Source organism: Scardinius erythrophthalmus (genome assembly GCF_964197995.2).
Source record: "Scardinius erythrophthalmus genome assembly, chromosome: 16".
Lineage (NCBI taxonomy): Eukaryota > Metazoa > Chordata > Actinopteri > Cypriniformes > Leuciscidae > Scardinius > Scardinius erythrophthalmus.
In genome coordinates, this window is record NC_138236.1 from 298,373 (window position 1) to 310,872 (window position 12,500).

The 12,500-nt window shown below is 39.5% G+C and overlaps 1 protein-coding gene across 1 annotated transcript in view; it reads right to left on the reverse strand.

The window, feature by feature from the left end:
* LOC308703957 (intermembrane lipid transfer protein VPS13B-like) overlaps positions 1 to 12,500 on the reverse strand; it is a gene marked incomplete at its 3' end in the record, with an annotated part of 39,530 nt that overhangs the window by 21,765 nt on the left and 5,265 nt on the right. The window contains exon 3 of the mRNA XM_081388004.1: positions 8,312 to 8,455. Within this exon, the coding sequence (XP_081244130.1) occupies positions 8,312 to 8,455 (144 nt within the window). The remainder of the gene's footprint in view (positions 1 to 8,311; positions 8,456 to 12,500) is intronic.

Sequence of the window (12,500 nt, forward strand, 5' to 3'; positions counted from 1 at the left end):
ACCTGAAACACAGCACACACACATTCAGCATCACGCTCTCTCTCGCCTGCAGTCAACATGAGCATATGGAGTTCTTGACTCAATTTCAAAGAACTCTTATAACAAAAAGGTTCTATATAAGAAGAAATGTCTTAAATAATTGCATAAAACTTTCATGTTTGATGGCTTATTTAAATGTTCTTTCTATGTTTACTAGCTATTTCTTCCATGAAATTAAATTAAAATTAAAGATGAATTTAAGCAAAATCGATAAATTAAAACTGAATCCATAAAATGATCCCATATAGAACCTTTTCTTCTAAGTGTTTTTATTCTGCATGGTTTTATCAGTATATTTGCCGGCATCAATGACGCGATCACCAGGGTTCTGCTGTGTGGTTCTAGTGTGTGGTTCTGCCGTGTGGTTCTAGTGTGTGGTTCTGCCGTGTGGTTCTAGTGTGTGGTTCTGCCGTGTGGTTCTAGTGTGTGGTTCTGCCGTGTGGTTCTGCTGTGTGGTTCTAGTGTGTGGTTCTGCTGTGTGGTTCTAGTGTGTGGTTCTGCTGTGTGGTTCTAGTGTGTGGTTCTGCTGTGTGGTTCTAGTGTGTGGTTCTGCTGTGTGGTTCTGCTGTGTGGTTCTAGTGTGTGGTTCTAGTGTGTGGTTCTGCTGTGTGGTTCTAGTGTGTGGTTCTGCCGTGTGGTTCTGCTGTGTGGTTCTAGTGTGTGGTTCTGCTGTGTGGTTCTAGTGTGTGGTTCTGCTGTGTGGTTCTAGTGTGTGGTTCTGCTGTGTGGTTCTAGTGTGTGGTTCTGCCGTGTGGTTCTAGTGTGTGGTTCTGCGTCTGCTTTCGGGTCTCTCCGGCCTCAGCTTTACCAGCGCATAATTTGTCTCAACGTCATTTGCTATTTTCCAAAAGTTCTTTCTTAAACCGGACGGCTCTGTGAAACACATCTGCAACAAATACCTGTTTGGGAATGTCCCAGTGTATATACGGCACGGTTCCCACATGGCAGGAGCGCGCAGACGGCAGTAGCTGACATTAGTGCCGTGGAACACGCATATGGTCCAGATCTATTCTGCAGAAGCCGCTATAATCAGCTCTAATTGACTTCCCTCCTAAATGTGTTTCTAACTGGCCATCTGGACCTCCTCTGAACAACATCAGGCCGCTATAACACTCTACATCTTTACCAACGTCCATGTCAAGCTTTATTTCTATAGCACTTTATATTTCACAGCAGCTTCACAGAAATAAACAGGAAATAACAGAATCAATTTTGAAAAAATTCATCAAATTCGAGACAAATTCAGATTCTGCTGTAAAGCCACTCTAAAAAGAAATATGTGACCCTGGACCACTAAGCCAGTCACAAGGGTCTATTTTTTAAATTGAGATTTAGACATTGATTTTGCTGCAAGCACTCACAAAAAGAATTGTTTTATATATTTACGGTAGGAGATATGAAACATGATCTTTACTTAAAATCCTCATGATTTTTGGCATAAAATAAAAATAGATCATTTTGACTCATACAATGTATTGTTGGTAGGGCTGGGATAAACGATTATTTTTTAAACGATTAATCTAGCGATTATTTTTCCGATGCATCGATTAATCTAACGATTAATTTTTCCCGGGCCGATTCGATTTCAATTCGATTCGATTATCTCCCCATTAATTGACTACTAACAATTTATACATGTTGATTTACATATCTGAATGAAAAAAACATTAATTCCTTAACATTGCAATATATGTTTATTGCTCTTAAAATTACAAAATAAAAGACTATACAAGTGCAAAGTAATGCATTCTTAGTCAGAGATAGCATTCAATAAAACCTTGAAGCCTTGAAAACACATAGCTTACTGAAACAAGCTTACTGAACACATAGGGCCTAGCTTACTGAAAAAAAGTTCTTCTTTCAGATGAAAATAACAACAACTTGATGTCTAGCATTCAATAAAAAAGTCACCCAAAATACTTGTTTAGAGCAATTGAAAGAATACAGTAACCAATGTAAACTTGAGGGTTTTAAGCTAATACAGAGAGTGCTTTTCCAACAAAAAATAAATCAAAATTAACAGTGGGAGCCAGCAGCCTGTCATGGAGAAAATGCTCCACGTGAAACTTTGGTGTTCCGCCCTTTTTCTATCGTGTCTAATGATTTTGGTTAATATGCACGAAGGAGAGAGAGAGCAAGCAGCGCTCGTGTTGTTTGAAGACTGTGAGTGCGCGCGCGCGGCCGGGGCTCTCTCTCGTACGCGCCCTGTCAGGCGCAGCAGTCATTCTATTCTACATCACTCACCGATCAAATAAGGCTTTGACAGCCGGCAAAAAAAAGATCAATGCAGAAAAACCCCTGGATTGGTTATATAACGTTGGACAGAATGTTGATCCGGCCATCGCGTATATTCAGCGCACATAAGGTAAACGTTTTGCAAACGTTTTTTAGAGAAATAAAAACAGGTCGACGAGTCGATGCGCATATTTTGCGTCGACGTATTTTTTGCGTCGACGTCATCGATGACCTCGGCGCGTTGTCCCAGCCCTAATTGTTGGCTATTGCCACAAATATACCCGTGCGACTTGTGACTGGTTTGGTGGTCCAGGGTCACATATGTCAATGATTTCATACAGTAAAACACACTTTTTGCATTTTTCTGGTGCCACAACTGTTCTAGATAAAGGAAAGGACGGTCACATTTCATCCTTTTCTGTGCGAACATCACGTGAAAAACACCAGATTTACGCGACGGGCGACTGAATATACCTGTGGTCTGGGTTGGTGAGTGATTCCATCACACTACACTCTTACAAATAAGGTTCCAAAAAGTTGTTTTGGGTTCCTTTCAGTGATCATCTCTTGGTGTGAAGAACATTTTAATAATATAAAGAACCTTTAGTGCGATGGAAAGTTTGTGCATCTCATGTGCATCTCATGTGCATCTCGTGTGTATCTCGTGTGTATCTCGTGTGTATCTCGTGTGTATCTCGTGTGTATCTCGTGTGTCTCATGTGTATCTCATGTCTGTCTCATGTATATCTCGTGTCCATCTCTTGTCCATCTCTTGTCCATCTCGTATCTCATGTGTATCTCATGTGTATCTCATGTCTGTCTCATGTATATCTCGTGTATATCTCGTATCTCGTGTGTATCTCATGTGTATCTCATGTATGTCTCATGAGTTTCTCGTGTGCATCTCGTGTCCATCTCGTGTGTGTCTCGTGTGTGTCTCGTGTGTATCTAATGTGTGTCTTGTGTGTGTCTCGTGTTTATCTCGTGTATATCTCTTGTCCATCTCTTGTCCATCTCTTGTCCATCTCTTGTCCATCTCTTGTCCATCTCTTGTCCATCTCTTGTCCATCTCTTGTCCATCTCTTGTCCATCTCTTGTCCATCTCGTATCTCGTGTGTATCTCGTGTGTATCTCGTGTGTATCTAGTGTGTCTCATGTGTATCTCATGTCTATCTCATGTGTATCTCGTGTCCATCTCTTGTCCATCTCGTATCTCATGTGTATCTCATGTGTATCTCATGTCTGTCTCATGTATATCTCGTGTATATCTCGTATCTCGTGTGTATCTCATGTGTATCTCATGTATGTCTCATGAGTTTCTCGTGTGCATCTTGTGTCCATCTCGTGTCTATCTCATGTGTGTCTTGTGTGTGTCTCGTGTTTATCTCATGTGTATCTCATGTCTATCTCATGTCTATCTCATGTCTATCTCATGTCTATCTCATGTGTCTCATGTGTGTCTCATGTGTATCTCATGTGTATCTCATGTGTGTCTCATGTGTGTCTCATGTGTGCCTCATGTCTATCTCATGTGTGTCTCGTGTGTATCTCATGTGTGTCTCGTGTGTGTCTCGTGTGTATCTCATGTCCATCTCGTGTCTATCTCATGTGTGTCTTGTGTGTGTCTCGTGTTTATCTCATGTGTATCTCATGTCTATCTCATGTCTATCTCATGTGTCTCATGTCTGTCTCATGTGTGCCTCATGTCTATCTCATGTGTGTCTCGTGTGTATCTCATGGTGTGTCTCATGTCTATCTCATGTGTGTCTCATGTGTGTCTCATGTGTGTATCTCATGTGTGTCTCATGTCTATCTCATGTGTGTCTCATGTCTATCTCATGTGTGTCTCATGTCTATCCCGTGTGTGTCTCGTGTGTGTCTCGTGTGTGCCTCATGTCTATCTCATGTGTGTCTCATGTGTGTCTCGTGTATCTCATGTGTGCCTCATGTGTGTCTCATGTGTGTCTCGTGTGTGTCTCGTGTGTGTCTCGTGTGTGTCTCGTGTGTGTCTCATGTGTGTCTCATGTGTCTCATGTGTGTCTCATGTGTGTCTCGTGTGTGCCTCATGTCTATCTCATGTGTGTCTCGTGTGTATCTCATGTGTGTCTCATGTCTATCTCATGTGTGTCTCATGTCTATCCCATGTGTGTCTCATGCAGAGGTGGAAGTAACGAATTACAACTACTCACGTTACTGTAATTAAGTAGTTTTTTTGGGTACTTGTACTTTTTTGAGTATATTTTTAAATCTGTAATTTTACTTGTACTCAAGTACATATTAAGCTAAGTAATCTACTTCGCTACTTGTAAAATCACATTTCGTTACTGAGTACAATTTGAATTGATATTCAAATCTTTGAATGGCATTTCGGTAGCCAATAAAAATATTCGATCGTAAACGGACCAATAAAACCCCTGATATTTGGACTGAATGAAAGCCGCCGCAGTCGCAGCAGGTTTTGAAGAGCTGATCATGAAGGAGGCGAGGAGCTCAGAGTGATTAATGGCTGGACTGAAAGTTTGGAACAACAAACTACATAGTTATTATTTTCAAAATATCTATATTTTACCAGCTGCGCGTTCTCATTCTCTCATCTCAACGACAGCGAGTTTGACACACCCGCCTCCTCTCAGCGCGGGATTGCAGGTAGGCCTATTACGCATAATTTTATTAATACCTGCAAGTTTCTCTGGCATATTTTAATGGCAAATGTCACGAACAATATTATTACGCGAGGGCACATTCATGTAATCGCAGAAAACTGGACGCGAGCTCTCAAATATACGAACGAACTGGACTCGGATATTGAGTGTGCGCTCTCGGACTGTGTGTCATATCATGTGCAATCGCGAATCTCTCCAAGTGGTTCTCACTGCAGACTCAAATGACGTCCAGCTCCAATCTCTCCATGCTCTTGAATTAAACACTGTCAAAAGTTATGAAAAATCTAGTCTTTTTGCAAATTAAATTCAGTTTGCTTTGAATTGAAATCAAGCTTCCTTGTGCTGTGTGTGAGCTATTGCAACAGTTCACGTTACCCTATTGTAAAGACAAATACACTGAGTGAGTAAATATTAGATTATTGTAATGGTTATTGATCAATGTTTAAATATGTAAACAAAAGCCTAAATTAAAATCTCACCTTATAAAGTGGACGTGTCTCTTCAGAAGACTTGAATTAAACTTTTCCATTCAAATAGAATTACTGTTACAATGAGTGTTGTGCTTTTCCATGCTTGAAAATAATGATTGCCTTGACAAAATGGATGGACAAAAATGTAGATATTAAAATATTTAGTATGTAGTAGTTTTCCCGATGGTATTAAAAATTATAGGCTAGGCCTTGAATATTGACATATTTCAAGGTGTCATATTGAAGTTAGAAATTCCAGTATCCACTAATTAATGTCCTTTGACATAAGGTAAAAACGTGTTAAAAGTAGCTATTTTCTACATAAATCTATGATTTTGTTGAATATTTTTATTGGTAATGCATTAACTATCGCCAGCTAAAAAGTAATTAGTAGCTAGTACTCTGAGTAGTTTTTGAGAAGAGTAATTTGTACTTTTACTTAATTACTTTTTTGACACCAGTACTTTTACTTGTAATTGAGTATTATTTCAGCAATGTAACGGTACTTGTACTTGAGTACAAATTTTCAGTACTCTTTCCACCTCTGGTCTCATGTGTGTCTCGTGTGTATCTCATGTGTGTCTCATGTCTATCTCATGTGTGTCTCATGTCTATCCCATGTGTGTCTCGTGTGTGTCTCGTGTGTATCTCATGTGTGTCTCGTGTGTGTCTCATGTGTGTCTCATGTCTATCTCATGTGTCTCATGTGTGTCTCATGTATCTCATGTGTGTCTCATGTCTATCTCATGTGTGTCTCATGTCTATCCCATGTGTGTCTCGTGTGTGTCTCGTGTGTATCTCATGTGTGTCTCGTGTGTGTCTCATGTGTGTCTCATGTCTATCTCATGTGTCTCATGTGTGTCTCATGTATCTCATGTGTGTCATGTCTATCTCATGTGTGTCTCATGTCTATCTCATGTGTGTCTCGTGTATCTCATGTGTGTCTCATGTCTATCTCATGTGTGTCTCATGTCTATCCCATGTGTGTCTCGTGTGTGCCTCGTGTCTATCTCATGTGTCTCATGTGTGTCTCGTGTATCTCATGTGTGTCTCATGTGTGTCTCGTGTATCTCATGTGTGTCTCGTGTATCTCATGTGTGTCTCGTGTATCTCATGTGTGTCTCGTGTATCTCATGTGTGTCTCGTGTATCTCATGTGTGTCTCATGTGTGTCTCATGTGTGTCTCATGTGTGTCTCATGTATCTCATGTGTGTCTCGTGTGTGCCTCATGTCTATCTCATGTGTGTCTCGTGTGTATCTCATGTGTATCTCATGTGTGTCTCATGTGTGTCTCATGTGTGTCTCATGTCTATCTCATGTGTGTCTCTTGTGTATCTCATGTGTATCTCATGTGTATCTCATGTGTGTCTCATGTGTGTCTCATGTGTGTCTCATGTCTATCTCATGTGTGTCTCTTGTGTATCTCATGTGTATCTCATGTGTGTCTCCTGTATCTCATGTGTGTCTCGTGTATCTCATGTGTGTCTCGTGTATCTCATGTGTGTCTCGTGTATCTCATGTGTGTCTCGTGTATCTCATGTGTGTCTCGTGTATCTCATGTGTGTCTCATGTGTGTCTCATGTATCTCATGTGTGTCTTGTGTGTGCCTCATGTCTATCTCATGTGTGTCTCTTGTGTATCTCATGTGTGTCTCATGTGTGTTTCAAGTGTATCTCATGTGTGTCTCATGTCTGTCTCATGTCTGTCTCATGTGTGTCTCATGTGTATCTCGTGTGTCTCGTGTGTATCTCATGTGTGTCTCATGTGTGTCTCGTGTGTGTCTCATGTCTATCTCATGTGTGTCTCGTGTGTGTCTCGTGTGTGTCTCGTGTGTGTCTCGTGTGTGTCTCGTGTGTGTCTCGTGTGTATCTCATGTCTGTCTCATGTCTATCTCATGTGTGTCTCGTGTGTCTCGTGTGTATCTCATGTCTATCTCATGTGTGTCTCGTGTGTCTCGTGTGTATGTCATGTGTGTCTCGTGTGTATCTCGTGTATCTCATGTGTGTCTCATGTGTCTCATGTGTGTCTCATGTGTGTCTCGTGTCTATCTCATGTCTGTCTCATGTCTATCTCATGTCTATCTCATGTCTGTCTCATGTGTGTCTCGTGTGTGTCTCGTGTGTGTCTCATGTGTGTCTCGTGTGTCTCTCATGTGTGTCTCGTGTGTATGTCATGTGTGTCTCATGTGTGTCTCATGTCTATCTCATGTCTATCTCATGTCTATCTCATGTCTGTCTCATGTGTGTCTCATGTCTGTCTCATGTGTGTCTCGTGTGTGTCTCGTGTGTGTCTCATGTGTGTCTCGTGTGTCTCTCATGTGTGTCTCGTGTGTATGTCATGTGTGTCTCATGTGTGTCTCATGTCTATCTCATGTCTATCTCATGTCTATCTCATGTCTGTCTCATGTGTGTCTCATGTCTGTCTCATGTGTGTCTCGTGTGTGTCTCGTGTGTGTCTCATGTGTGTCTCGTGTGTCTCTCATGTGTGTCTCGTGTGTATGTCATGTGTGTCTCGTGTGTGTCTCATGTGTGTCTCGTGTGTATGTCATGTCTATCTCATGTCTATCTCATTGTCTATCTCATGTGTGTCTCATGTGTGTCTCGTGTGTCTTGTGTGTCTCGTGTGTGTCTCATGTGTGTCTCGTGTGTGTCTCGTGTGTGTCTCGTGTGTATGTCGTGTGTCTCTCATGTCTGTCTCATGTCTATCTCGTGTGTGTCTCGTGTGTGTCTCGTGTGTGTCTCGTGTGTGTCTCGTGTGTGTCTCGTGTGTGTCTCGTGTGTGTCTCGTGTCTGTCTCGTGTCTGTCTCGTGTCTGTCTCGTGTGTGTCTCGTGTGTGTCTCGTGTGTATCTTGTGTGTACTAGTGTCTATCTCATGTGTGTCTCGTGCGTATCTCAGACACTGACCGCGGCTCCGTCCCGAAGCTTGAGGATGCACTCCATGGTGTTGATGGTGATGACCACGGGCTCGGAGCTCAGTTTGGTCCAGGGCACATGGATGCGCAGCTCGTGAATGTGGCCGCTTAGGAACATGAAGGGCAGCTTGAGCTCCTGCAAACACACACCATCTGTCAGTCAAAACACTGAGAAGAACAAACGTTTTGCCGTAGAGCTCCGTCTGCTCAATCAAACAGATCGTACAGAACAGGGTTTGAAATTTACTTTTTCACTCACCGGCCAATTTGGCTACTAAATTTTTAAGTTACCAGCAACTCAGAACTTCTACTAGCCAAAAAAAAACAAGAAAAAGAAAAAGAAAAATGAAAGATATGAACCAGATTAACTATGTCAAAGCTTTAATAAATATTGATATATATAAAATTTGGATTTCTTATTAAAAAGAAATCCTATTATCCAGCATCTCCTCTCTTCCTCTTTCATCCTCATCACCATAAATGTGTTTTAGGTGGACAGATCAATACAGTACAAAGAACATAAAAAAAAAAAGTCTTTTCTGTAAACCAAATGTTTTTAATCTTCGCTTTTGCTTCAATGCAAATGAACAAGCGCTGTTATATGTGGCGTAGTGACGAGTGTGTTCAAGTAAGCCAGATATGAGCAGATTCAACGCAACACACTGTATTTAATATATCATGATGACTCACGAGTATTTGCGCTAAATCTGTGCAGATTTGGTTCACACGAACTTCCCCAGCAAAGTGAGTAAACATAATCAGTAACACACCAAACTGGCCAGTGATTTGACAGCGTTACTCGCCACAGTTGATTTTTACCCGCATTTGGCGGGTGTTCATGTCAAACCCTGGTTACAGTAACGAATTTACAGGCTTCAAACGCGTCCAGAGCTGGTCTGTCAGGATTCCAGTCACTTTCACAGAAGATCTCTGAGGAAAGTTTAACTCCCGCTTGGGACGAGGAAAGCTGCTTCTAATAATATCCTGCATCAAAGTCTGAGAGCCAAACATTCTCACAACATGACACAGTGATCCCTTCCAGATATTACAACTGCAAAAGCTCAGTGTTGCCCAAATAAGAAAGCAAAGCAAATCTGGTGTTCCTGCATCCGAGTGTCAGCAGACAAGAGGGAAGCTCTGAAGAAACTCTACGCTGACACTTATGTCATATCATGTTATTTTCATAAGCTGCTCAGTGTTCAGGTCTCTGAAGCTCATGATGCGAATGGTGTGAGATAGATTTATATTACATGACAGGGATAGAAAACTGAATTATGATTATGATTTCTTTCCAAACAGATAAAAATCATTACATACGCTTGTTTGAACTATCAATAGTAATCAAGGGAGGCAGAACTGCAGCTTCTGTAGACAGACAGCGACTGCCAGAGAACTTCTCTAAAGTGTCGCACATTATTCTCCTCACGCCTCGCCATCGAAGGAAACGGATCAGAACATCATTCCCTGTCAAATCAGCCGGAGTACCCAGATAATAAAAAATATTTTTTTCATATTTCTTCTGTAGAAAGACAAACATCAATAGAGATAAAAAGTCAAAATATGAAATGTCATGGATGTACATTTACTGAGTAGGGTAAACGTACCTATTAAGCTCACCAAAATCTACATTGAGACATTTTTAGTGCACAAGATATTGGTTTTAGTACAAGAAGTTATTTTAAAATAAAATATTAATCTCTCACACTATAATATTTCATTTTATTTTAAATGACAAAAGTATTTCAATTAAGATGTACATCATTAAATATAAAAAGTCTGGCTGTGCTTAATGGGTACATTTTGTACCCTTTAAGCACACCCCTGTTCCCAATAAGCTCACAACAAGTTTTATTAAAAAATCTTGTTTATTTTAAACAACCTTTTTAAGGAATAATTGAAAAAAGTTTTATTTGAAGGTACAGAGTCAATCACAAAAAAACAGAACACTAAAATCAAGCAACAAGGCATTCAATTTGATCAGGTAGCCTATCCTATTCATAGTGACGTGTCATTCAAACTCATTGCAACATCTAGACTAGTCCACGTTCAGCTATGTAACCCATATTGAAAAATCAAATAACAAAACAAACCAATGTGCTCCTTAAAGGGATACTCCACTTTTTTTGGAAATTGGCTCATTTTACAACTCCCCCAGAGTTAAACAGTTGAGTTTTACCGTTTTCGAATCCATTCAGCCGATCTCTGGGTCTGGCGGTACCACTTTTAGCATAGCTTAGCATAATGAATTGAACCGGACAAGACCATTAGCATCTCTCTCAAAAAAATGACCAAAGAGTTTCGATATTTTTCCTATTTAAAACTCGACTCTTCTGTAGTTACATCGTGTAATAAGACCGACAGAAAATGTAAAGTTTAAATTTTCTAGGCTGATATGGCTAGGAACTATACTCTCAAAATCGCACCTTTTCATTTTCCGTCCGTCTTAGTACACGATGTAACTACAGAAGAGTCAAGTTTTAAATAGGAAAAATATCGAAACTCTTTGGTAATTTTTTTGAGAGAGATGCTAATGGTCTTGTCCGGTTCAATTCATTTGCTAAGCTATGCTAAAAGTGGTACCGCCAGACCCGGAGATCGGCTGAATGGATTCGAAAACGGTAAAACTCAACTGTTTAACTCTGGGGGAGTTGTAAAATGAGCTTATTTCCAAAAAAAGTGGAGTATCCCTTTAACTCTCTGGGTCAGAGCTTTCCTGTCTACTCCAAACTTCTTGGACAGATACGACAGGTTTCTGATGGCTCCTTCTTTGTATGACATGCCTCTTTCATCTTTGGGCATACACTATAGTTTCGTCTAGCTTTTGTCATCTTAAGACTGTGAAAATAAGTTTATTAATCATTTTTTTGAAGATTAACATAGTGACAACCATCAGTTAATATTTAAATTCTGATTATTAAGTATTTACATAGACGTTTAATGTGGGTGAGCTTAAAGGGAGCACACACTGTGCTTAATTGGAGCAAAAACATTTTTTAATTAATAAATATTAAATTAAAATTTAAAGGAAAATATTTAGCTAAATTAATAATCTAGGTAATGTATTAAGTTTATACCAATTTTAATATGAACAACTATTATAGACAATATCTATGAAATTATGCTTTTTCTAATTGATGTCACACTGAAGCTGTGTGATTGTCATAGTAGTGCACCCTTTAAGCTCACCTAACAATAATATGAATTCTTTAAAAATTACAGCAGTTTAAAACCACAGACTATCAATAAAATGTAAAATTATAATATTATGGATTTAAAAGTACAAGCCATTAATTCCTGTGAAGTAATATATTAATGTAGCACACAATCTTATACAGCTAGTAAGCTAGCTATGTTCGTAGCATCTGGGCTATGTTGCTAAAACTATCTTTTAGATCTAACTGTAATTATTTCCCACATCCAGGTTCCAGGTTATAATATGCAAAAGTCTAAACATTAATCTCTTAATTTTGCAATAAGATGATGTACTTCTTCAAAATAAAGGCTTAAACATATAAAAAATGCACATTTGAGGGGCTCCTCTTCTGGTGAAAGTTTTCAGACAGCTTTGAAAATAGCCGCCAGACAGTGTGAACACATGGACACACATATCTCAGTGTGCAATGGTCTGATTGGTTTAAAATTACAGGAGGTATATAGTAACAAACACATCAATTGGTTAATACATCAAATAGGATAATACATTGCTGTTTCTTTTTATAATCTGAGCTCCAAGATGGTAGTGTGCTTAATGGGTACTTGAGCTTAATAGGTACGTTTACCCTAATCCACTGTTTTGTAGAGGGGTTAAAAATGGCAAAATATGGCAGCATCATTATTTTATTTTTTCACAGATATTAGTAGATCTTTTAGTCAAATCTGATGACTTTAGCAATCTTTGTTTCATTATATGCCAACAGTGAAAGTTAAAAAATTGGAAAAAGCACTTTTTTTTTTGCCCCAAGTTTGCATGCCTGTAACTCAAGAAGTATTAAATATATCTTTTAGATTCTGGTTCTTAATAAACTTCCCTTTTAATATTGTAATTTTAAAAGCTCTAAATGAGATATGCTTAAAAGCTCAACCCCAGAGATATGGAGATCCTAATGTGGACCCGTGAGTAAATACACATTTTCAGTTGTCAAAAACCAATCGTGGGTCACTTTGCACACAGCTAATACTGT